We start from the raw sequence: 22,152 nt of genomic DNA, 5'->3' as shown, positions 1-22,152 counted from the left end.
TTAATACACCTACGTTCAATAATTTGAGTTATTTAGTTTATTATTATTATAAATTATTAGATACTTTCTTAATTTTTGATTCAATAAAAAGCTGCGGTTCTCAGTAGCTATACAGTTATACAATTATATTCTCTTTAGAGAATAATTAATATTCTAATTTATTAATTCTAATAATTAATATAATTAATATTAATTAAATAAATTTTTTACCGTCTGGATAGTAGGTATACCGCGATGAATTTAAAATCTATTCCTCCGTTTTCTGTAGAACAGGATTTGTTAGGATGGAAGTTTTGAGACAGTGTTCATTAATTCTGTCCCTTTCTTGCAATTGCCAGTTTTTCATATAAAATTAACATGGTAGAAAACTGCCACTAAAATATAAAATTTTGTTTTTTTTTTTGAGAAACAAATATATACATTACATATGTTGGTAGCTTTTACGATTCTTAAACTTTTTAAAGCTTACTCAGAAATATTGCTGGGTGATTATGTAAAACTCATTACAACAGATTTAAAAAAGTATTGGTGATTTTTTACAACAATAATAATAATTTAAAACATACTTTATAATTTTGTGTTAATGCGTTTTAAATAAATAACAATGGTAATACAAGTTAATTTCCGATAGTGTCTATAGAATTTTATATATTTCTGTATTCTACATATTAAAGAATCGCAACAATAGGCAACATAGGTAATGTCAAATTCATCTCTGTGATGAAAAATAGACTATAGTTACCACATTAAAAATATCCATCACCTTAGTGATTACATACTTGCACAGGTGAGTGACACATACAAAACAAAAATAAATAGAAACGAAAGAATGATTAAATATTTCAATGAATAATACTCATTAATCCTGTAACATTTAGTAATAGTTAATAGTTCAGTGCATGACATAATTTTTCTAATTTTAGATAAGTGGTGAGTGCTTAATTATGTATATACACACATAAATATATTGTTTTAGTAGAGTATAATTTTAGATTCCAATTAGAACCAGAAGTCTATTTTTACATCTTTTCCGCTATTAGTACTAATCAGATATTTATCAACGAATATAACGAACTTTACGATATATCCTAAACATTAACAATTAACCACTACTATATATTACTTAGTAATATATTTTACAATGTTGTCCTCCGTTTTCTTAGAAACCGCATCGATTTTAAGTCTGCAAATATTATTTTTCACTCGGTAGGTGCAGTTACGACTACTATTAATACTAAAATAGTATTTATTATTTAATTCCTAAGTAATTTTATGAAGTGTACAGTCGATTTATAGAATATTATTATTTATTAATATTAATATTATCTATTAATATTTGACACCGAAAATTACAATGTCCCTTAGAAAAATGTGAACTCTGCTACATGGTCTTGAATAGCAATTATAAATCCCTTGGTTTCAGGAAATCACTAAAATTAATCCATATTGGTTCAGCCATTTAGGAGTTAAGTGACAAATATACTTACAGAAAAATTATATTATGATAATTATTACCTTTTTGTAGGATTAGGGGAAACAAGACTACACACACCTTATGGTAAGAGTTTACAGTTGCTCTCAAGCACGCACAATACTAGAGGAATTGTAGGTGAGTTGCTAGCCTTTCAAGAAGGAGTATGATCTTTACTTGAATTTGAGTATCATATAATAGTACCTGATATTATAAATAGAAAAGATGTTATTAATATCTGTTTTTTTTTGTTCATATTAATATCACTAAACAACTAACACAATTCCATCTAATCCCAAGCATAGCAGATATTGTCTTATCGGTACTAGATAAGTGATATAAATACTAAGATGTTCTTTTAAAATACATCTGTAATATACATAGGAAGCAATATAAGTAGTACTAAACTGCAAGACCACTGAGGATGTCTATACTCTAACCACTAAGAATGTACTGTAAAAAAACAATACAAATAGTATAAAGCATTATCAATAAGGAACATGGGTTGTATATTTTTTAGAAATATTAGAGATCTTATTATATTTAATAACAATAATTTTAAATACAAATATTAATTAAATAATATTCTTATAGAAGATAAAATATGTTTCATTATATGTATGTGTACACACATGCTCATCAAATGGATCATACAAGAGAAGAAACCACAAGTACTATTACTACATCAAAATATTATTTATGGAATGTATACATGGTTTAGAATAATAAGCACAATATAGTATGAATATTAATACTAATTGTGAATAATATTACATTGTACATAAGCAATTAATCCTTGTTAATATTTATAATTTTTCCATAATGTTCTGGAAACAAGTCTTTAATTAGTACTATAAAACTAAAACTATTACAGTCCTATAAGTATAGGGTACATGAATTAATAAAGAGTGTTTCGATCAAAAAGCTGCCACTAGTGTATGTTTCAATATTCCAGTTCTCAATATCGTCCTTCTAAAACCTACAGTCTCTGTTTGTCTTAAATAGTTTGTACTATTTGGCTAAAACATATACAGCAGTACTAAATATTGTCTCGTTCATATCCAATTTCGTATCAGATAAAGTGTTTTTACTGACGCATCGCATTATTACTGACGATGAAAAGTGGATTTGTTATGACAACCCCAAGCGCAAAAAGTCATTGGTTCTGCTCGGCCTGCCATCCAGCATTGACATCCTTCGCAAAGCCAAATATTCATGGCATGAAGCTTATGCTCTGCTCTGTATTTGGTGTAACCGGCAGTGTCATCTGCTACTGAGCTACTCAATCAAGCGGATTGAAAGAATCATGGGGAATTGCTATCGGACTCAACTCATAAGGATAAGCGTCGCACAATACTGATAATCGCAGTATTAACAATATATGTAATTTGCAACCATTATTTGAAAATAAATCTGTAAACTTCGAAAAAAAACGCTCATTATTAATTCAAGTACCCTATATTTATAGTTTTATATAAATTCTTGCAAAAATATTATAGTAGATTTTCTGATTAAAGAAAACAAAAAGTAAAATTTATTTTTTCCTTGCCTCTGTTGAAAGTTAATCAAGTGAAGTAATGTCTTACATAAAGCAATTATATTTTTAGTTCTGAAAGCACAAGGATGCTAGAATAAAATTAATTATAAAAATAAACCTTTTGATGACCTCAGTGGTCTAGTGGTTTAGCATGCCGCCTTACTTCCAATGGCTGCAGGTTTCATTTCTTACATAGTACAAACATTTGTATACGTAAGTATGATTATATTTATTAGTCTGGATGTTTTCTATGTACATTACATATTTAAGTATTTATATTATCTGTCTAGTATTCATAACACTAGCTTTGCTAGACTAAATAAATTAGACTTTAGAGAATTCGCACAGCGCCATGTAGGCGCTGTGTGAATTCTCCTGGGGTTATTATTATTATTGAATAAGTACCACATTTATTTCTAACGAGAGATCTTATACATTTATTACAAAAGAGAATATTAAATATTAATATTTGAAGTAAATTTTTCACTGGAAGTAAATAGTGATTCTGAATGAATGTTCTTCATGATAATTTGTGTTATTTAATTTACAATAATAAATTTTCAGGAAACCATTGAGACATGTCGCACAAACAAATGCCATATTCTCCCAATTTTCCACAAAGTCAAGGTTATGGTTCACCTCCAAAACATGGTAAAACTGAGGAAAGTTATCCACTGAATCCTCAAGTTGGCTATCCTGGGCCACCATCAGGGCCTCCAGTTCCAATGCCACATCCTGGACCCATGCTGCCACCTGGAGCTCATCCACTGCCTGGTATGCAGCCGGGTTTCCAGCCTGGTTTTCAACCTGGTTTTCAACCTGGGTTTCAACCAGGTTTCCAACCAGGGTTTGCTCCTGGTTACCCTCATCCTCAGGCGCAACCGGGTTACCCAGCCCCAATTGTTCAGCAACCAGCACCTCAAGGGGTTCCAGGTAAAGTTATATTTATTGCAGTAGTAGTTTTTATAGATTTGTAAGTGGTTTATTATGGGTTGAGAAAACTACCTAGTATGTTATATCCAGAGCTATTTATATTCTGGCAATATAGCAACAGCATTTTCTAGTTCCTTCTAAAATTTAATATACCTATTACATTACATGCAATAATGTTTCTTAATTTCTATTATTAATTGAATAATAACAATTAAGTGTGGTTGGTATATTTGCAGATGATATCTTTGTGTACTTTTCATGTTTGAGATGTTGAGTTAATGACATCTTGCATAGATAAGGGTGTTGACAATTAAACAATGCGATACTTATGATTAGGGTTCTCACAAATATCTTAAAAATAATATATTAAAAAAAGTACAACATATTAATCGACCAATGAACAGAGATCTCTCCTATTTCTCCTTATACCTACAATAACCTGTTATTACACTAATTACCAAACAATTCAATATATAATATAATTCTATTTCAAGTCATTCTTAGTGCGTATTGCAGCAGACCTCAAAAAGGGAATAATACAACTTTTTTTAATGGTCGTTAGAAGTATGTACATAATGTTAAAATAATGCTGCGTAAACCCCCAACTTAATTACGAGGGTCAAACTGAAAGTTCTTAGAAAATCAAAAACTGATTAAATTAGCAAGTTATTACCTTTATTTTATCTTTTCAAAATAGCGTCCATTCACGTCAATACATCGCTGCATCCGATAGAACCACTGAGAAAAGCACTTTGCCCACTCGTCCTTAGGGGTCTCTTTGACGGCCTTCTGAAACGTAGCCACCGAATCCTCGGCGTCCATAAAACGTTTTCCTCGAACTTTTTCTTTCATTTTTCGGAATAAATAAAAATCGCAAGATACGAGGTCGAAGCTATAAGGCGAATGACCCAGTGGTTCTACGTCTGAGGTCGCCAAATAATCGATCATTTGCCTGGCGGTGTGCGACGAAGCATTGTCGTGGTGAAGGAGGATCTGCGATCGTTTCTCACGCTTTTTTCAGAAACAATAGTACCACTCTGCAAACTGTTTTTCGATCCTCTAAAACAATTGTCGCGCAATGACCTGTTCTTCCAAAGAACGAGGCCACCATCTTTTTTCCTATACCTCCCTTCACTCTGAGCTGACTATCTTTTAGTTTCGGGATCATAACAGTAAATCCAGCTTTCGTCTCCCATAACTATGTTAAACACAGAATTTGAGTCACCTCCGTTAAATCTTTCATGCATTTCACGGCACCAATCAACCCGACGGTGTTTTTGAGCCTCAGTGAAATTATAAGGTATCCACCGGGCACAAGGCTTCCTGACCGCCAAATGTTCATGGACGATTTTGTGCACTTGACTCATACCAATCTTTAAGCTTGCCCCGATCTGCTAATAGGTCATTCTTTTGTCAGTCTCTATCATACGCCGCACAACACGGATGTTTTCTTCGGTTGTCGCCGTAGAAGGCCGTCCCTCACGCAAATCATCGGTGAGATTAGTGCGACCATGTTTAAACTCATTAAACCAGTTGTAAACAGTGGCACGAGACGGGGCTTCATCGTGGAAGTCCATAGTCTATCATAACTTTCTTGTTGACTTAGATGACATCGAAAGTCATAAAAAATCATCACACGAAAATTTTCTCGTGTTAAGTTCATGATAACGTTACACAGACTATTTTCAATTTGCCGCCAAACCGTAAAACACATGACATACGAATAAATCATATACTCAGTACTATTCGTAAAGAGTTCCATTTTCAAAATTTTAACAATTTTTTTTATTATATTGCTATCAAGTAGCCAGTTCTAAAAACTTTCAGTGTAGCCCTCGTACCAAAACGTCTAAATACTTCTAATCCCTTATGACCTCCATCGATCCTTAGAATAGAATGAATTGCCCAAACTTCGAACTATGACAACGCCGAGTCGCCAGCGATATCTTAGAGTAGGTAAGGTAGGTATATAGTTCATGGAGGGCTTTGCCCGTAATGCCTCAGAGTTGGAGGGCTCTCTGCACAATTATTACTACTAATTAAATCTCCATGTTTTATACATGGAGGGTGCAAGCATTTCTATGTATATAATTTAAATGATTCTAAGGATCTTTTGACAGCCATGGTTTATATTACACATAGCACAATAATATGATAGTAGGATTTGTTATTTGCAATGCTAACCCTATTTACTTTATTTATTTACTCCAAGGGTGTTGATAGATAATGTAATAACTTTGTTGTTGGAATAATATTAAGATAGGTAAACGTCGTACATTGCTGTCGTATTTTGTAAGGTGATCATAATATAAGGCGGAAAAATTGTTCTTTACAATTGCATAATATAATGTGGGCTGTATCAAAAAAAGTATCTTCAGATAATAGCTATGAAATACTAAATAACGAAATATATGAAATTCAACATACCTCAAGTTATCACAATTCAGTAAAGTGGAATAATGTTAAGAATTTTATGTCTAAGAAGTGTACAAATATTAATTTAAATAAGAGAAGAGTTTATTTTGAAACTTTAAGTGTGGCCAGTATAAGAAGATCATTGCGTAGACTATATAAAAATACCTTCAAATCAAAAAACTGTGGTTACGAAAAGTTTTTAACAGACGAAGAAAAAAGGTTGAAGTTAAATATTAATGATAAATATAGTTGGATTGAAAAAGTTTAATAATAAATAGTGATTCCTTTAGAATATATTTAACATATTTTATATCTTGGTCCCAAACGAACTGACAAGACTGCACTTGGCTCTTTATCTTAATAGTTTTTAACAGTAATATCCATGTCATTAATATACATAGGTAGTTTTGGACTATTTTATATATTAATCTAAAATTAAGAGTTCATACATATAATTCATATTATTTTTTTACATAATTATATAAGTATATATTAAGTTAAGTAAGTATAATAGTATACAAAACATATTATGCATGAATGAAGTAGGTAATATTATATTTTTATCCTTTTTACATTTGTATTTGTATTGTAAAGTAGCTGTACTCGCGACTTCGCCCGCTTGGAATTTAACTTTAACTAAATTTTTCTAAAATAAAAGTAGCCTAAGTTACTCCTTATTACATCAGCTACCTGTCAAAAAAGTCTCGTCAAAAGCGGTGCAACCATTTCAGAAATTAGCCGGAACGAACAGACCAACAGACAGACACAAAAATTGTAAAAAATGTTATTTTGGTGTTATGTACCGTATTTATATTCATATGCATGTAGTAAACATTGGTTATTTTAATATTACAAACAGACACTCCAATTTTATTTATATGTATAGATGTGAAATACGTGTGTGTGTAAAATGTAAAAAGCATCATTTAGAATATAATATATTTTCTCACCTGGTCCATCTACAGATGGATCATTTAATATATTAAATGATATCGTTTTCCAGGTGGTTGGATGGCTATTCCTCAAGGCCTCAGCAACTGTCCGCCAGGCTTGGAATATCTGTCTTTGATTGATCAACTACTTGTGCGTCAGAAAGTGGAGCTTTTAGAGGCTTTTGTGGGATTCGAAACGAACAATAAGTACACAGTAATGAATAGTGTCGGGCAAAAGGTGTACTACGCGGTTGAAGATAACGATTGTTGTACTAGAAATTGCTGTGGACCGATGCGACCCTTCGACATGAAAATTTACGATAATTATCGAAATGAGGTGAGACTAATGTAAAAATATAACACACTTAATTTACACATTAAAGTGCTTAATACTGCTTAAATGTAGTTGGTGGCCGTCTATAAATTAAACGTTAAAGGGCGTGGCCAAAGCGCAATATTAATCGCAATTGGACACAAAAATGTCAGTGGTATAACAACGCATTGCGTAATAATAGTAGACTGCCTTCCTACTAATAAACAACATTTGATAGTAAACAGCAGAGATGACAACCATTCGACCGTACAGTGATTCGTACAGGTATGACATTTTTGACCTTTCGACCATTTTCATTTATAATATTTATATAGAAGTTATTCCGTGGTTTCAGGTGATACACCTTCACCGTCCATTAGCTTGTGATTCGTGCTGGTGCCCGTGTTGGCTACAAAGTATGGAAGTGACAGCGCCGCCTGGCACGGTCATTGGCTCCATTGAACAGGAGTGGTCCATCTGCAAACCGTGTTACGTTATCAAAAACGCAGTTGGCGATGTTGTGCTTAGAATTAAAGGACCCGTTTGCACCTTCTCTCTTTGCGGTGACGTCAAATTTTATGTAAGTATATTGTTGCTACATCTATTGAAAAAGCATTTTTTTATTTTAATATTTAATCTATATTATATATATAAGAACTAACTACGCCGACCCCAAATAAATGGGATAAGGAAGAAGCAGATGATGATGACGATAAGAACTAATTCCGCGTTCCAAGGAGTTATATAATAAATAAGTATTGTTTTAATAACATTAATGAAATGTATGTAAAAGATGAAGTTCTTCTATCTAGAAGAATTTCAACATTATTTAGTATGTGTAAACTGAAACTATTCACTTTATAAATTTTTTTTTGTTTGTTTTTTTCATAATCTGATCGGTAAATTAAGATTGAAGTAACAGCCTTCAGCTTTATAAAATAGTAATACATATGTAATATAATTAAAGATAAAATAATTCATGTTTTTTTGTCTAATTACAGGTTTACTCAAAAGATGGCGAAACCAAAGTGGGAAAGATAACAAAAAAATGGTCGGGACTTGCCAGAGAGGCTTTCACAGATTCGGATTATTTCGGCATTTCCTTTCCAATGGACTTGGACGTAAAAATAAAGGCTGTCTTACTTGGAGCTTGCTTTTTAATAGTGAGTAATTAAGTTTTATGCCCACTACTGTTCCTGTGCTATCACCGCAACGGTATGGTAATGGTAACATGTTACTACTGTTGTAACAACAATAGGATAATGTATCCGGGATAAAACCACTTATTTATGCCATAAACTAGACATCTACATAATAATCCACATAAATAGATAATACATGCACCGTTTATAAAGAATGGCTGGTGCATACACAACTTTGATTTCACGTCATTTCTGAGACTCATAATCGCGCGAGCAGCAGTGTAACAGCAAAATTTTAATATATACCAAAACATAATACATAATTAAATTTGTTTCAGGATTTCATGTTCTTTGAAAAATCTGGTAATCAAGAATCTGATGGTCCTGGAATGCTGTAAATGAAGTGCTCAGAATATATAGATCGTCCAAATAATATTCCTACATCCAGATCTGTTATTGTAACACACGGTTGATGGCATTTTTTGTATTATTTCATTTTCTAAAATATTTTTATTCGCAATTATAAGAGTAGAAAACTATTTTTATTTAATTTTTCTTAGAGTAAATTATTTTTCTCTCTGAAGTGAACTAAAGTTCATTTGTTTCTTACAATAGAAAATATTCTCATTATTTTTATTAACTTCATAGTTATGTGTATAATATAATATAGTACATATACATTTTAGACTTACTTGAAATAATATATTTTTCTATATACAGCTGTAATTGCTATCGGTTTAAAAGTTCCTTATTCTATAGCCGTAACTTCTTTTTTCTTGAAATCTGTATTTTGATCTAATTCATCATAGTGTAGTAGAAGGGAATGCTGCTACAGTAATCTGTGTATAAATATGAGAGGCTATGGCGACGCAAGTGAATACAATAACACCACATTAGATTACAGATACACAATGTCTCTGTTATTAAGAATCACAGTTTATTTTAGTATTTTTCACAACTAAGAAGTATCTTATTCGCCATAGAATAACGCCATCTAATGAGGTGAAATATAAATTTGGATTATCTGTCTGGATATTGGAGGTTAGTAATAAAGACAATATATGAATATATTTTGTATTGTATAATCTCATAATTTTCTGGTTCAAGATTTCCTTTATTTACAAATCAATATTATTTTTTATTGCACAATATAAACAAATGTAACATTTATAACTTTTGATAATTTTATATGTACATTAGTTATAAGTTAGCAAACTAAGTGTGCTTATTTTAGTCTTAAGGGAATAATAATATTGTTGAAGTTGAAAATTAAGTTTAAAATTGGTATTTTCATGGTTTATATAGTATAAAATACGCAGATATGGGTGTTATTATAAAAACTGTATTATTATAGAAATTGAGATTATTATAGAATGTATAAATTATAATTATTCATACTATTATGTATGTATTCTTAGATAATGGCCTAGATCTGAATATTTAAACGCTTAATCGGTCCATAAATACGTGAAAACTTCATTTTATTCAGTTTAATTCTAGAAAGGGTTTTTAACTGGCATTAAACTGAGATTTACGTGCTCCGGCCTACATAAAACATAGAAAAATAAACATTTAAACTCAAAATTACTTACTACATTTTTTGTAATATATGGTACAAATTTTAACATATTACTTCGTCCAGCTTACTTGGACGTTTTAATTGATTTAAAGCGTATCAATCGCTGAGAAGTATACAAACTCACTTTACTGTTTAGAATATTCAATGCTATCATAACAAGCAATATATTGTATTTTCTTCTAGGCCCTATAAAATATCTTCAAACAATATTTTTAAAGAATCTCATCAACAAATTTATTGTTGTGGTCTCATTGAATTTAAATGTTTTTATTTCATTAGGTTGTCTTTGTTATAACACTGCATATAAAGCTTCCTCTGATTTCTAGTAGTCTAGAAGTTGTTATTTTTTTCTCACAGTTCATATACTGTATGCATTTAAATAGTTGCAATTTTTAAATGTGCTATCAATTTACTATATTAATGTAAGGTCGACGTATTCACAAGGTATACCTACAAATATATTTTTTTTATAATGTATACTTGTCTACTCAAATGCAAGAAGTTGTAAAATTTTCAACAAGCTGTAGCAGCTATAGCAACAATTTATATTATTATTCCTATATATTATACTAAGAATAAAAAAACCGTCTTTGGAACTTCTATACAGAATCCTATTGTAATAATAGTATTATAAAATGCTATTATAAATGTAATTATTGTAGGTGTTATATATAAATTAAGCAGACACTTCACTCAAGGTTTAATACGTGCCTGGTACAGTCGACTTCGTAAATATATTAGGTGACTGTAATTAATTAACAAAAAACTAAAATTCACTTTAAAAAGTCATAGATTACGTAGTTAGGTATGTAGTAATAAAATTCGTATTACTTTTATATAACTAGTTTTGCTGTATTATTATTGTAATTTTTTAAAAATAAGTAATAATATGAATATTTTGATTTTGTGCATAATATAGAATTAATATCGCATCTACATTTTATTCAGCATTATAGATTGTGCAAGTTCAATGTAGCCGACTGTACCAATATAATTATCCCTGAACTGGAATTTCTCAGAAGGTACTCCATACTTGAGTCTGATTTAGCTTAAAGTCTTTATGAAGGTTAACATTTTTGGATATTTCTTAACCTAATTGCATTAAAATGAGTTGTGACGGTAGTATTGAAGTGTAATTGAAAGAAATTATTAATTTTTTTTGCGATTGTATTTTAATTTAAATGTATTTCGGATATCTGTGAATATTATGTAGTAAACAACTTATCTTGATGATCAAGAGAGACTAATGAAGTTCGTTTATATGAATTACAATAGTATTTGCTTTGTATTAACCGCTGAATGTAGTATTCCCCTCGTTCTGAGTGCGTAACATTAACGGACTACTATATTTCATAGACCAAATATACAAAGTTAGAAGAAAGTCGTTGCGATTCGTAAAAACGGTCTTTTAAGAATCCCAGGAAGGGCAATGTACATACATATACATACGTACATATACATACATAAAACTTTGCTATCTTCAATATTTTGTATAGCTGTTTGGCTGATTTGAGGGACAAATGAATATTTGTCCCTCAAATCAAAACAAAGGTAGAGATGGAGCATTAGTTGCACCTTCGTTTGTGACAACTTTAAACTTATTCTTGTCAACACTTTTTACATTATTTAATGATTTTGCTTTTGACATGGTTTTCGTGTTGGTGCTTTTGGCGGTTTCTCTTAAATTAGGTTGTAGTGTTTGTGGATTAATTGTTATAAAAGTCATTGTATGTTATATTTAATGTATGTCTCGTATACTCGTATACTCATAAGTTAAGTCTAGTCAGAGCCTTGACGTTAAAAATTGTGTTTCAATATTTTCTTATGTATTATTATTAGTGTACCTTGTTACCCCATTCTACAAAGGGAACTCTAAACTCTCTCAAAGTGAATTATTAATTGCAAATCTGTGCGTATTTAAATTTTTTGTCACAAGTTATAAGCAACTTTTTTTACTATCACAAAACTTTTCTAAATATCTATACCACAGTATTAGTCCACTTTTTAGAAAAAATCATTGAAATGTTTCAGTTGTTTTAAAGTGAGATTGAGTGACAGACAGTCAAGTGTTTGCAAATTTTTAAAATAGGAAATAAGATTAATTTAAAAGAATCGTTTATTGTATCTTATGATATTAATTACAATATTTATATAATATTTACAAACTGTTAAATGCTTTGAAAAGATTATATTGAGCACCATGTTCATGCTTTAGTACGAATGGACGCCTTCGTTACTCTATATTATTATATCTGAAATTTCAACATTTGCGAAGGCATATATTTTTTTTAATAAGCACATCAAAATATACTTATTGGTTTACATAAAATATTATACATGACCTTTTGGATAATATTAACGAACGTGTTATACGAACAATATAAACAAAGAACAATTGGACGATAACTCTACTTTTATGAAATGATTTTTTTTTAATTTACAATTATATTTTCAAAGAATTATGGTTACTTATGATTTAAATGGTGCTAATACTATTATTTTCATAATCTTTATAAGAAATATTACATTTACTGTGATTTTATTATTGAACTTGAATTTTCTAACTGTAGCTTATTATTATTAGATTAGGGGTTAATTATTTATAAAAGTATACATGCTGTAGTTATGAAAGAGTCTGTATTTCAAATATTAAATATTATATAATAGTTTATTTCGTTTTATTGTAAATAAAGTATCTACTCTGTCAGTTTACAATATATCACTTACACACTTATCACAATAAATTATGTGATAAATTCTTCTAAAAAATATAATTTTGTTTATTATAAGGTTAACTAGCTAGATCTATAACTAAAAAGCTATAATAAAATATATCGACCAAGTTAAATAAAAACTAATTGGTGAACTTGTTAGTGGCCAGACATTATTTCTTGTGTGGTAGGCCAATCTTAGACGACATTTTACACACCCAATGAGCTAACAATTACATATTTTTTTAATATACTATAAAACCTACTGTAAACCTTTTCTCGAAGGGTGCGATAATATTGTCTAGTCTTTATTTCTGTATATCTTATATATAAAATTCTCGTGTCACAGTTTTCGTTCCCATACTCCCCCGAAACGGCTTGACCGATTCTCATGAAATTTTGTGAGCGTATTGAGTAGGTCTGAGAATCGGCCAACATCTATTTTTCATCCCCCTAATTGTTAGGGGTAGTCTACCCCTAATTTTTTTATTTTTTTGACAAAATTTTTAGTTTCTATTTTTTTTCTGATACAACATACAAAAATACATACAATCCTAAATTTTCACCCTTCTATCATCAACCCCCATTTTTTTATAGCGTTATTAATTTATATGGCAAAACAACGTTTACCGGGACAGCTAGTATCATATAATATTTTTTAAAAATCTGTAAAATCCTATTAAATTATAGTATATAATTTTGCCATCTATGCTATAAAAAAAATAATAAAATGCATTGAAATCAGTCCGTTCAATAAGGCGCTAAAATGTTTATTGAATTGTCTGAGACACGTAATTTTATATGACTAATTCTCTAGTTAGTAGTAGTAATATTTGTAATATTAAAGTATTTTTCGAGATTCCAAGATCTGGATTACATTCTCTGAGAACAACACTGAGGGTAATAATTTATAAGTTATTTTTATTAAATTCTAGAAATCCTCTAACATCATTCTATACTAAATTAATTTCACAGACTGTGGCTGCTTCTTTAGTGCACAAATAATTGCACATCAGTATTAGATATAAAATATAATATTAATAAAAAATACATTATTATTTATAACTATTTTTATAAATACGGCAGTATAATAGGTGTCTCGAACTCGAAACCACGTATTTGAGTAGTTAAGTGGAGGACAATCTCTGGAATGGCTTTAGCTATTTGAAACAATATTTTAACATTTGAAATATAAATATATTACCAGCCTACAGTATTATTGTGTTTCCCCAAGAATTTTGTATAAATTTGTATTGGTACATGTGGTTGTTGAAATATACCAACACTCATGAAAGTGAATCTTGGTAGCAATATCTCAATTAGTTAATTTATTATTTGCACATCTAAAATATTTATATTTTGATTTTCTTTAACAATTCAGCTGCTTCTTTATTAGCACGGTGATCATCATTTGATTTAGCTGGATAACTAGCAGCTAACTTAAGGTAATATTTGGCTTGATCTTCTTTATTCAATTTTAAGTAACAATCACCCAATCGGAGCAAATTCAAACTGTAAAAACGCGGTTGTGCTGTTTCTGCTCTCAAAAAATATTCAAGAGCATCTTCATAAGTAGATTGGGGTGGTGATGCAAAGAATGTTTCTGCTATCTTACGCTGATGCCATGGAAGTTCTGTGACTTGATAACACCATTCTCCCAACATGTGTAATGTAGTTGCGTCATTTGGTTTCAGTGTAACAGCCAGCTGCAAAACAATATTTGTTAAAATGATGTTATAGTTAGGAACCATCTAATCCGTTGATATTAAAAGGAATGGATAGATTTTTTATAGCATAAGATACAAATGAGCTTGCGGCTCAATTCATCGTAAGTAATGACCGCTGCCCATGAGCACTAGCAACATCAGGGGAATTGCAATCCCATTGCCGGTATTTTAAGAAGGTATTAGCTGTTTTTTTGATCATATTGTTTTGGAAATACCATGGCTGGAAGATTCCACATTCGGGTTGTGTGTGGCAAAGTTTCTGGAAAAACACATGGTGGAGGATCATCTTTCATCCAGATGATGAGGATGATTAGAATGGTATTTTAGCATTTGTCAGATAGTGCTGTGGTGAAATTCAGGAGACATGACAAATTGAGTTTTTTAGCAGAAAATGTGTACGAATGAAATTAGATTTCGATTAATATCTATTTCTGGTCAAACATTAAAATTTGACAACATTTAATTGTCAATTAAACTTACATCCATATGTTTCTTAACATTTTCCAGTTGTCTTATTCTTTCTTTTATGCCATCATATGAGCTTTTCGCATCTAATAACAGGGCATACCATTTCTGTACTTCAAAATGTGCTTGATTATTTACTATCTGCTCTGATATTATGTTATATGCTTGCATTATTAGTTCTTTTCTATATGTTTTGTCATACTTAGTCTCTTTGGACATGTTGTAGAGAACACGACATATGCGCCATTGTACATCCACATTGTTATCCTGCCAAAAATAAAAAAAAACATATATGTAGGTAGGTATACCAATACAATATTAGATACATAGAATATACTTTATTTTGAACATAATAAAGACAAACAATATATTAAAAACACATGTACAATTTAATTAGAATAAGGCAGTGTTATTGCTGGAAGCAATTTTTTCCCTATTTTATTTAGTTATTTTTTATTGGTTTTAGTACTGGATATATCAAATAATAACCTACATTGCATGAAATAGTACCAACAGCCCCAGCTATAATGAGACCATTCTTAAGTTAGCATTCTAAAACAATATAACATATTAAAGAAAACAGGACATTGGATAATAAAAAAATAGTATTTCAGAATAGATTAGGGCTGGAAGATGATGTCTTCTATATAATATAGATAAAAGTATGTACCAAAATAGTGATTTTAAGAAATGTAGAAGTTTGTATTGCCTATATAATACAAACTTTTACAAGTAATTAAAATTAAAATAAATCCATGCCCATTGGCAGGTGAGACTATGTTTTAAATAAACCTACACCAATTACACTAGTGCAGGTATTATAAGAATGGGTTAATAAATATTCAAAACTAGTTTAAAATATAACATCATTATAATTTTATAATATTACCATTATAATTTATAATGATAAATAGACATACCTTGTAATACGCAAGTAAATCATAACATTCCTCAAGGTGACCATTTTCAAACAATATATCTGCCTTTTCAAGTTCTGCTGGAGGTTCTATTTTGTTTCCTGAAGTTTTGCCACTAATTTTTTTTGCTGGCCATAGGATACCTAATCCAGATAGTACAAATATTTGTGTTCTGATGTTATGAAACTAAAATAAGAAAAACTATGTTAATACTCTGTATAAAACTTTTATTTGACTCCTCTAGACATTACAATATAAAAAACTAAGTGATAAATAGATATGTCTAGTACTTTAGTTTGTATTGTCAGTGTGTATAATGGCAACAGCTGATTTAATTAATATTTATTATTTAACTTGCACACTAAGGGGTCCGATTCCACCTTTGAAACTGTGAACAGACTATAGTCATTGGCCATCAGTCTCATTGTGGCTAATAATATCATGTAAGTTTGGTTGAATCAAACAAAGTGTGACTTTATTGCATTTAGGACAGTATTCAAGATTTTTGGCAAGACTTCTTTACATTTTTTTTTAGTATAAACTAGGTAGTAGGTACTTGACCTACACCATTGTATCGACCACATTACACTTGATACAGACCATTGCTTTCATTTATAATAATGCACTATTAGTAGGGTTGATAATGATAGTATTAGTTCAGGGTTGTGTTTGTCATATGGTTTTGAACTCCCTTACAGAAGTAAACAATGTAGATTTTAATTTAATTGTTTTATGATATTCAGTTAAAGTTACCTGTGTTACTTTTTTCCTACAATATCCTGATCTGCAATGTATGAACATTTGAATGAAATTTAAATATCTAAATTTATTAAAAATCATAATGCAGTAGTCCTCTGTTTTGGTACTTTTTTTTAAAGATAATTATGGCTAATATATATTTTTATAACGGTAAACTTCGTAAAAAGTGTTTCACTTTTATACTATATAGTTCTGAATAAAATTGAGACAAAATAATTTGAGATCTCTATTCAGACTGGATCGTAAACAATAATAGTTATTTTATTCTTTGATACAGGATCAAGGTATGTAAAGTACAGTTCGACTATGATCGATTATTGATCAAACGAATTACCGACGTCAATCAAATAGTAAGTGAAGACTTCATCGACAGAGGGCACAATTGTATTAAGGAATAAAATATGATTTAGGAAGGTATTATATCATCCAATGTGTTAACCATTAATTTTTTATTTATTAAGCATCTTGCATTCTAATTATTATTACATAAATAAATAAACTATAAGTATACGTTAGAAAATTATTATGTAGGTATATTGACTAATACAAAATCACAATTTAAAAAGGAAAAATAACTATGTTTATACTACTAATGGATTAATAGGTATTAATATTTTTTTACTATTTAAATTATATGTACGATTAACAAGACCTCTCTTAAAATTTGTGGTATTCTTTTTTGTAAAAAATACAAAATGTTGCGAGTGTTCAGTTTCGTTTCGTTTCGTAAACATTTCAGCATTATCCTTGGTGCTTCTTTTTTTTCAGGTACGTGTTTTTAGTTCTGGTAACCATATTCAAAAATCAATTTTTCTACCGGGTGCGCTATAACGAACGACAAGGAAAGGGAAGCAAGGGCGTACAACTCTGTTGACAGTTTACTCCTGTCGATGTAGAGAAATTGTTTTGAAGACATGTTTTTGATTTGAATATAGTTTCAACAGTTTTAACATTATGCAGAGATCAGGTATTTACAGACTTTCTTATTACGGTACTTCCATATTTGTTTCTAGGGACATATTTGGCAATTCGCGCCAACTGTTTATTGGGTTTAGTCTAAGAAATGTTTTTTTTCGTATATTTATATTGTGTACCTTCTTCTAAGTATAGAATGAAATATAAAAATTAATGCTTTTGATGTAATTAAAGATTGGAGAGATCTTACTGTCTATTCATATGTTTATCTGGGGTTCAAAATTTCAAATGGTAACTCGCATTTGTAAGAATAATTATTAGCTAATATGCTAGTATTTGATATGGAAATATTACTGCTATACGATTATTGTTTACTTAATGTTTATCAGTAATAATTAAGTAAAATAGAGTCCAAACTAGCTAATCATAAATGCAAGCCATATACAGTACTACAGCAATCAACGTGGACATTCTATATGCCATGTAGGAATATAGAATAATGTTCAATAGCTTATTGTGTTTGTTTACAATGCAAAAAGTTAGGTTGAATTAGTGTCTCATTTTATTTTTTACTCTGGAGTATTTTCTGATTGTATATTTACCATCTGATCAAATCATAATATATATTTGTCTATTAAAAATTATATTAGTCATGTCTCCGTAGTCTAAATATTAAGATTGAGTGCTACACTGCATCAATCAATACTAAAATTTCATATATTGCCACTTTTGTAATGTTATTATAAAATTTTTATGTTTTCTTTGTAGTAAAGGACAAATTTGAACTTGTTGATTGTGTGCTATTATAATTGTTGATTTTTTTGTCTTAATTTAATAATAAAGGCTAAAAGCAGAGAGGTGGACCCACTGCCCCCTCTGAGTTATAGACTATTTTGTCTCAATTATTCCTCTACTTTTATTATAAGCAGCAATTGTAATTGTTTATTATTTGAGACATATAAAGATGGTTATTATTACTTCATAGATGTGTATGGTGCGTAATAATAATAAAGGTACTATATACTGTCAAATTCTAAAAGATTCAATTTTAACTTAAATTCAGAAAACCTCGATAACTTTTATTAAGATAGTTTAGAACTCTGAAGTATGCCTGAACTATAAAAAAATGTCTCCTGTGCTGTTTTCAATGGTAATTGATATCAAGGCAGTTTCTTAAATTAACTATATTATTATTATATTTTCTGAGCAACAATCATATGACTTTATAAGGATCTGTATTTGAATAAAGTTTAGTTCAATACTATAATTATATTGTTCTGATAATAACATTACATCATTATATTAAAAGATGAGTAAGCAGTTACTATTCTATAATATAATGAGTTGTGTTATGTCATTTACCCTATGAAGAATAAGATTTTGTCAGTAATAATTTTAACTGTGTATTTATATTAATGTTTGGCAGTTGGAGTAGAAACAATTTGTAGACATGGAACTGAAGAATTGTTGTGACATGTTGTTAGTATTTCAGAAAAATTAATAATATACAATTTTTGTGTTTCATATATATTTACCAATTTTAGTCACAATAGACTAGAATTGGCAAATGCTTTGTTATATATTATTGCTAATACAAATTATTAAGGCTGGTTGTTTATTAATATTATTAATTATTATGCTTTATTAAATATTAATACAATTATTAAGGCTGTTAAGAATTATAATTATTTATTGGTGTCTGCGGCACAAGTGGTACAAAATTCTATGAAAAAAGTAGTGTCATCCATTATTGTTCTGTATATATTGTCATAATCTTAGTACCTAATATATTGGTATTTATTATGGCCATCCTAGACATACTGCATTGGGACAAAATATTTTTTGTACCACATTGAGAGAGGGAAATAGAGAGTGAATTGCACTCATTCAATTTAGCTTGGACCATAATTAAAAAAAGTCGTTAATAATAAAAATGTAGTACTGAGATCCAATAATGGAGCATCTTTCTCAGTGAAAAACTTGAGAATTTTTGATTTTTGACATTTTGGTATTTATGCTCGAGTTTCATGATTAAATGTGGATAATTAAGTAACAAAAGCTACTATGCTTATATAGATTACCGCGCCTACGTGGTAGCTTCTTATTGTGTCGTGCTCACGGACCGTGTGACCTCATCCTGGAAAGAGACTGAGCTCTCACGCGGAAACTTACTATCATGTTTACCCCGTTTGTAATTGATACTGCACATATTGCGATTATTTTTAATAGACTAACATGTCTAAAATATGTGTAAAAAGAGCCTACTGAAACAGTGAACCCTGTATGTGGTTATTTGAGTGACTGTCGTACGGCGGATGATATCAGCCTCCTACCCAATACATAACAACGGTTCTGTCAAGAACATATTGAATGAGAAGAATAATATAAAATTTGGCCATATTTATTATGATTATTTAGCATATAATAAATATAATTCGACGACAATCATTCTAAAATAATATAAAATTCTCCGAGTTGAGCATTCATTGCAATCCATTGAAATACCTATATACGGTAACGGCATGCGTTACGGCGGCGTATGCACCTCAGTCCTCGCTGACAGCCGCGCACAGACCGCCTGCTCTCCGTAATCGCGGTACGACCAGGCAGGGCACTCGCATCTCACGCACGTAAACATCTAGACATGCGTTTAACTCGTACCCTATACTAACAGCATTCGAAACTTTGTCGTATACTCGTAGTCAATATTTATCTAGTAACCAGTCAATGATTTGTTTGTTTATTGATACATGTACGGTTTCTAAACATTTCGAATCAGTTTGAAACGTCTGTTACGAGTTTAGTGGATCCAAGACTAATCTTACTATGAATGTTCTTCGTTGTAAATATTATTTGATTAAAAATATATACTAGTGAATAATCACAAGAAGAAAGTAAGACTGAATTGTTGCAATGGAGGCGATGGAGACTTCAAGCCTATCATTATGTAAGATTATTTTTTTACGTATTATTTCGAATAACGACATTTCATACAATTGTTCTTATGTAATGTGGAAATGTTGTGGAATCTTTGTAAATAGTGATATAATTGGAGAAAAGTCCATTTTTTAAACGGATATGTTACTTTTATATATTGACTTATTTCAAGGAACTTAGGATGTTTAAATGTGTATCAACATATTGTAAACAATTCTAGGTACATGATTAAATTCAAGTACTGCTACCTATCTCATAAAGTCGTTACTCTTGTATGCGAAGAATATTGATTGTTTATTGGTATTTAATTGTTCACGTCATTTGTTTAATTTGTCCAACATTGAAAACAATCACGATTTAAAACAATGCCTACTTATACATTCTTCTGATTCACCGAATAGTGCGATGATTTATATCGCAGTATGCTTTGCTTTATTATACATATACGTTTCATTTATTTTTTATATTTATTACCGAAACCATAATTATTATACATTGCGTTAGACAAATTAATGGATATAAAATATATGAGCACGGATAGTCTTGAGGATGTCGGTACGTGTTGTCTTCCATGTTTAGGTATGTCGAAATGAAGTAATAGTTGTTGTAGTGTAGTAGTAATAGTGCAATGCTGCTATATTTGTTAATCTGAATATTAATTATATTCTTGTCAAACTGACTATACAATGTGTTAATAATTGTATGAAATTCATAGCGTTACATACCAGAATATATTTTAATGCTGTATTTATTTGTTTCATGTGCTGTTTCGTCAATGCTTAATTGTATAGCGGTAAGTAATAAGATGAGTTTCTGTACATATATAAGATTGTATAATTTAAATTACACCTATTAATTTATTTATATCGACGCACTGTGATAAATCGATATGTTCGGACTGCACCTAAAATAAGTAATACTGTCTGCATAGTACGAACTACACGATTCATGGTAAGCGCCTATACGTAATATGGACGAACAGTTTTATATTACACATGTTTTATATCCAATTTATGTATACGGTTCGAATGGTACAATGTAAATGAATTGGTTGCATTTTAGCTTCACATTTGCGTGAAAAATGTTTGCGTTTCCAAAAATAAATTACTTGCGCCATGCAGCACTTTTAAAACCACTACGAAAGAAAGAGAAGGTTCTCCATTTAACTGTATTTTTTATGTTTTTTACCAATTCAATAACTATGATTTTTTTACATAGCTGATGCTGCTCATGTGATTTCATGTAAATTTGATCCAATTCTGATGCGTAGTTTTTGAGTTAATTTAAATAATGCGAATGTAGTAGGTTGTTGTGGGGAACACCTGAAAAAAATATTATAAAATTATAACAATATCTTCACATGAAGAGATAAAAGTAAGCAAATAATTTAATTTTCATA

The 22,152-nt window shown here is 30.1% G+C and overlaps 2 protein-coding genes across 7 annotated transcripts; one reads left to right on the top strand and one right to left on the bottom strand.

Annotated features, from left to right (window-relative positions):
• Positions 1-603: 603 nt before the first annotated feature.
• On the top strand, positions 604-11,692 carry LOC131841777 (phospholipid scramblase 1). 5 transcript variants are annotated; one of them, XM_059190284.1, is made up of 7 exons: positions 604-787; positions 1,526-1,558; positions 3,573-3,941; positions 7,360-7,625; positions 7,957-8,181; positions 8,603-8,764; positions 9,082-11,692. In XM_059190284.1, the coding sequence occupies exons 3-7, from the start codon at positions 3,587-3,589 to the stop codon at positions 9,139-9,141; spliced, it is 1,068 nt and encodes a 355-aa protein (XP_059046267.1). In that variant the 5' UTR covers positions 604-787; positions 1,526-1,558; positions 3,573-3,586; the 3' UTR covers positions 9,142-11,692. The 5 variants fall into 5 exon arrangements, with proteins under 5 accessions (XP_059046267.1, XP_059046120.1, XP_059046193.1 ...); XM_059190137.1 differs by having other exon boundaries at positions 1,526-1,609; XM_059190210.1 differs by lacking the exon at positions 604-787 and adding an exon at positions 873-930 and having other exon boundaries at positions 1,526-1,609.
• Positions 11,693-13,250: 1,558 nt separating this feature from the next.
• Positions 13,251-17,246, bottom strand: LOC131842066 (regulator of microtubule dynamics protein 1-like). 2 transcript variants are annotated; one of them, XM_059190564.1, is made up of 4 exons: positions 16,896-17,246; positions 16,146-16,328; positions 15,241-15,492; positions 13,251-14,739 (listed from the first exon to the last, which is right to left on the bottom strand). In XM_059190564.1, exons 1-4 carry the CDS (start codon positions 16,980-16,982, stop codon positions 14,386-14,388), a joined length of 876 nt encoding a protein of 291 aa, XP_059046547.1. In that variant the 5' UTR covers positions 16,983-17,246; the 3' UTR covers positions 13,251-14,385. The 2 variants fall into 2 exon arrangements, with proteins under 2 accessions (XP_059046547.1, XP_059046625.1); XM_059190642.1 differs by lacking the exon at positions 16,896-17,246 and adding an exon at positions 16,743-16,814.
• Between the last annotated feature and the right edge of the window lie 4,906 nt (positions 17,247-22,152).

This window comes from Achroia grisella, unplaced genomic scaffold (genome assembly GCF_030625045.1).
Source record: "Achroia grisella isolate CSIRO2021 unplaced genomic scaffold, CSIRO_AGI_Agris_v1 utg1023, whole genome shotgun sequence".
Classification (NCBI taxonomy): Eukaryota; Metazoa; Arthropoda; class Insecta; order Lepidoptera; family Pyralidae; genus Achroia; species Achroia grisella.
The sequence above is the reverse complement of the archived record's forward strand: the minus strand, read 5'-3'. Positions and strand labels throughout refer to the sequence as shown.

What these genes read in the sequence shown, in the direction of transcription:
- LOC131841777 (XM_059190284.1), top strand. Translation starts at nt 3,587, where the DNA reads ATGTCGCACAAACAAATGCCATATTCTCCCAATTTTCCACAAAGTCAA. An exon ending in AGCACCTCAAGGGGTTCCAG is followed by an intron (nt 3,942 to 7,359) that starts GTAAAGTTATAT and finishes ATCGTTTTCCAG; the next exon opens with GTGGTTGGATGGCTATTCCT. An exon ending in ACGATAATTATCGAAATGAG is followed by an intron (nt 7,626 to 7,956) that starts GTGAGACTAATG and finishes CCGTGGTTTCAG; the next exon opens with GTGATACACCTTCACCGTCC.
- LOC131842066 (XM_059190564.1), bottom strand. Translation starts at nt 16,982, where the DNA reads ATGATTTTTAATAAATTTAGATATTTAAATTTCATTCAAATGTTCATA. An exon ending in GTAGGAAAAAAGTAACACAG is followed by an intron (nt 16,329 to 16,895) that starts GTAACTTTAACT and finishes TTCTTATTTTAG; the next exon opens with TTTCATAACATCAGAACACA. An exon ending in ATTTACTTGCGTATTACAAG is followed by an intron (nt 15,493 to 16,145) that starts GTATGTCTATTT and finishes TATTTTTGGCAG; the next exon opens with GATAACAATGTGGATGTACA.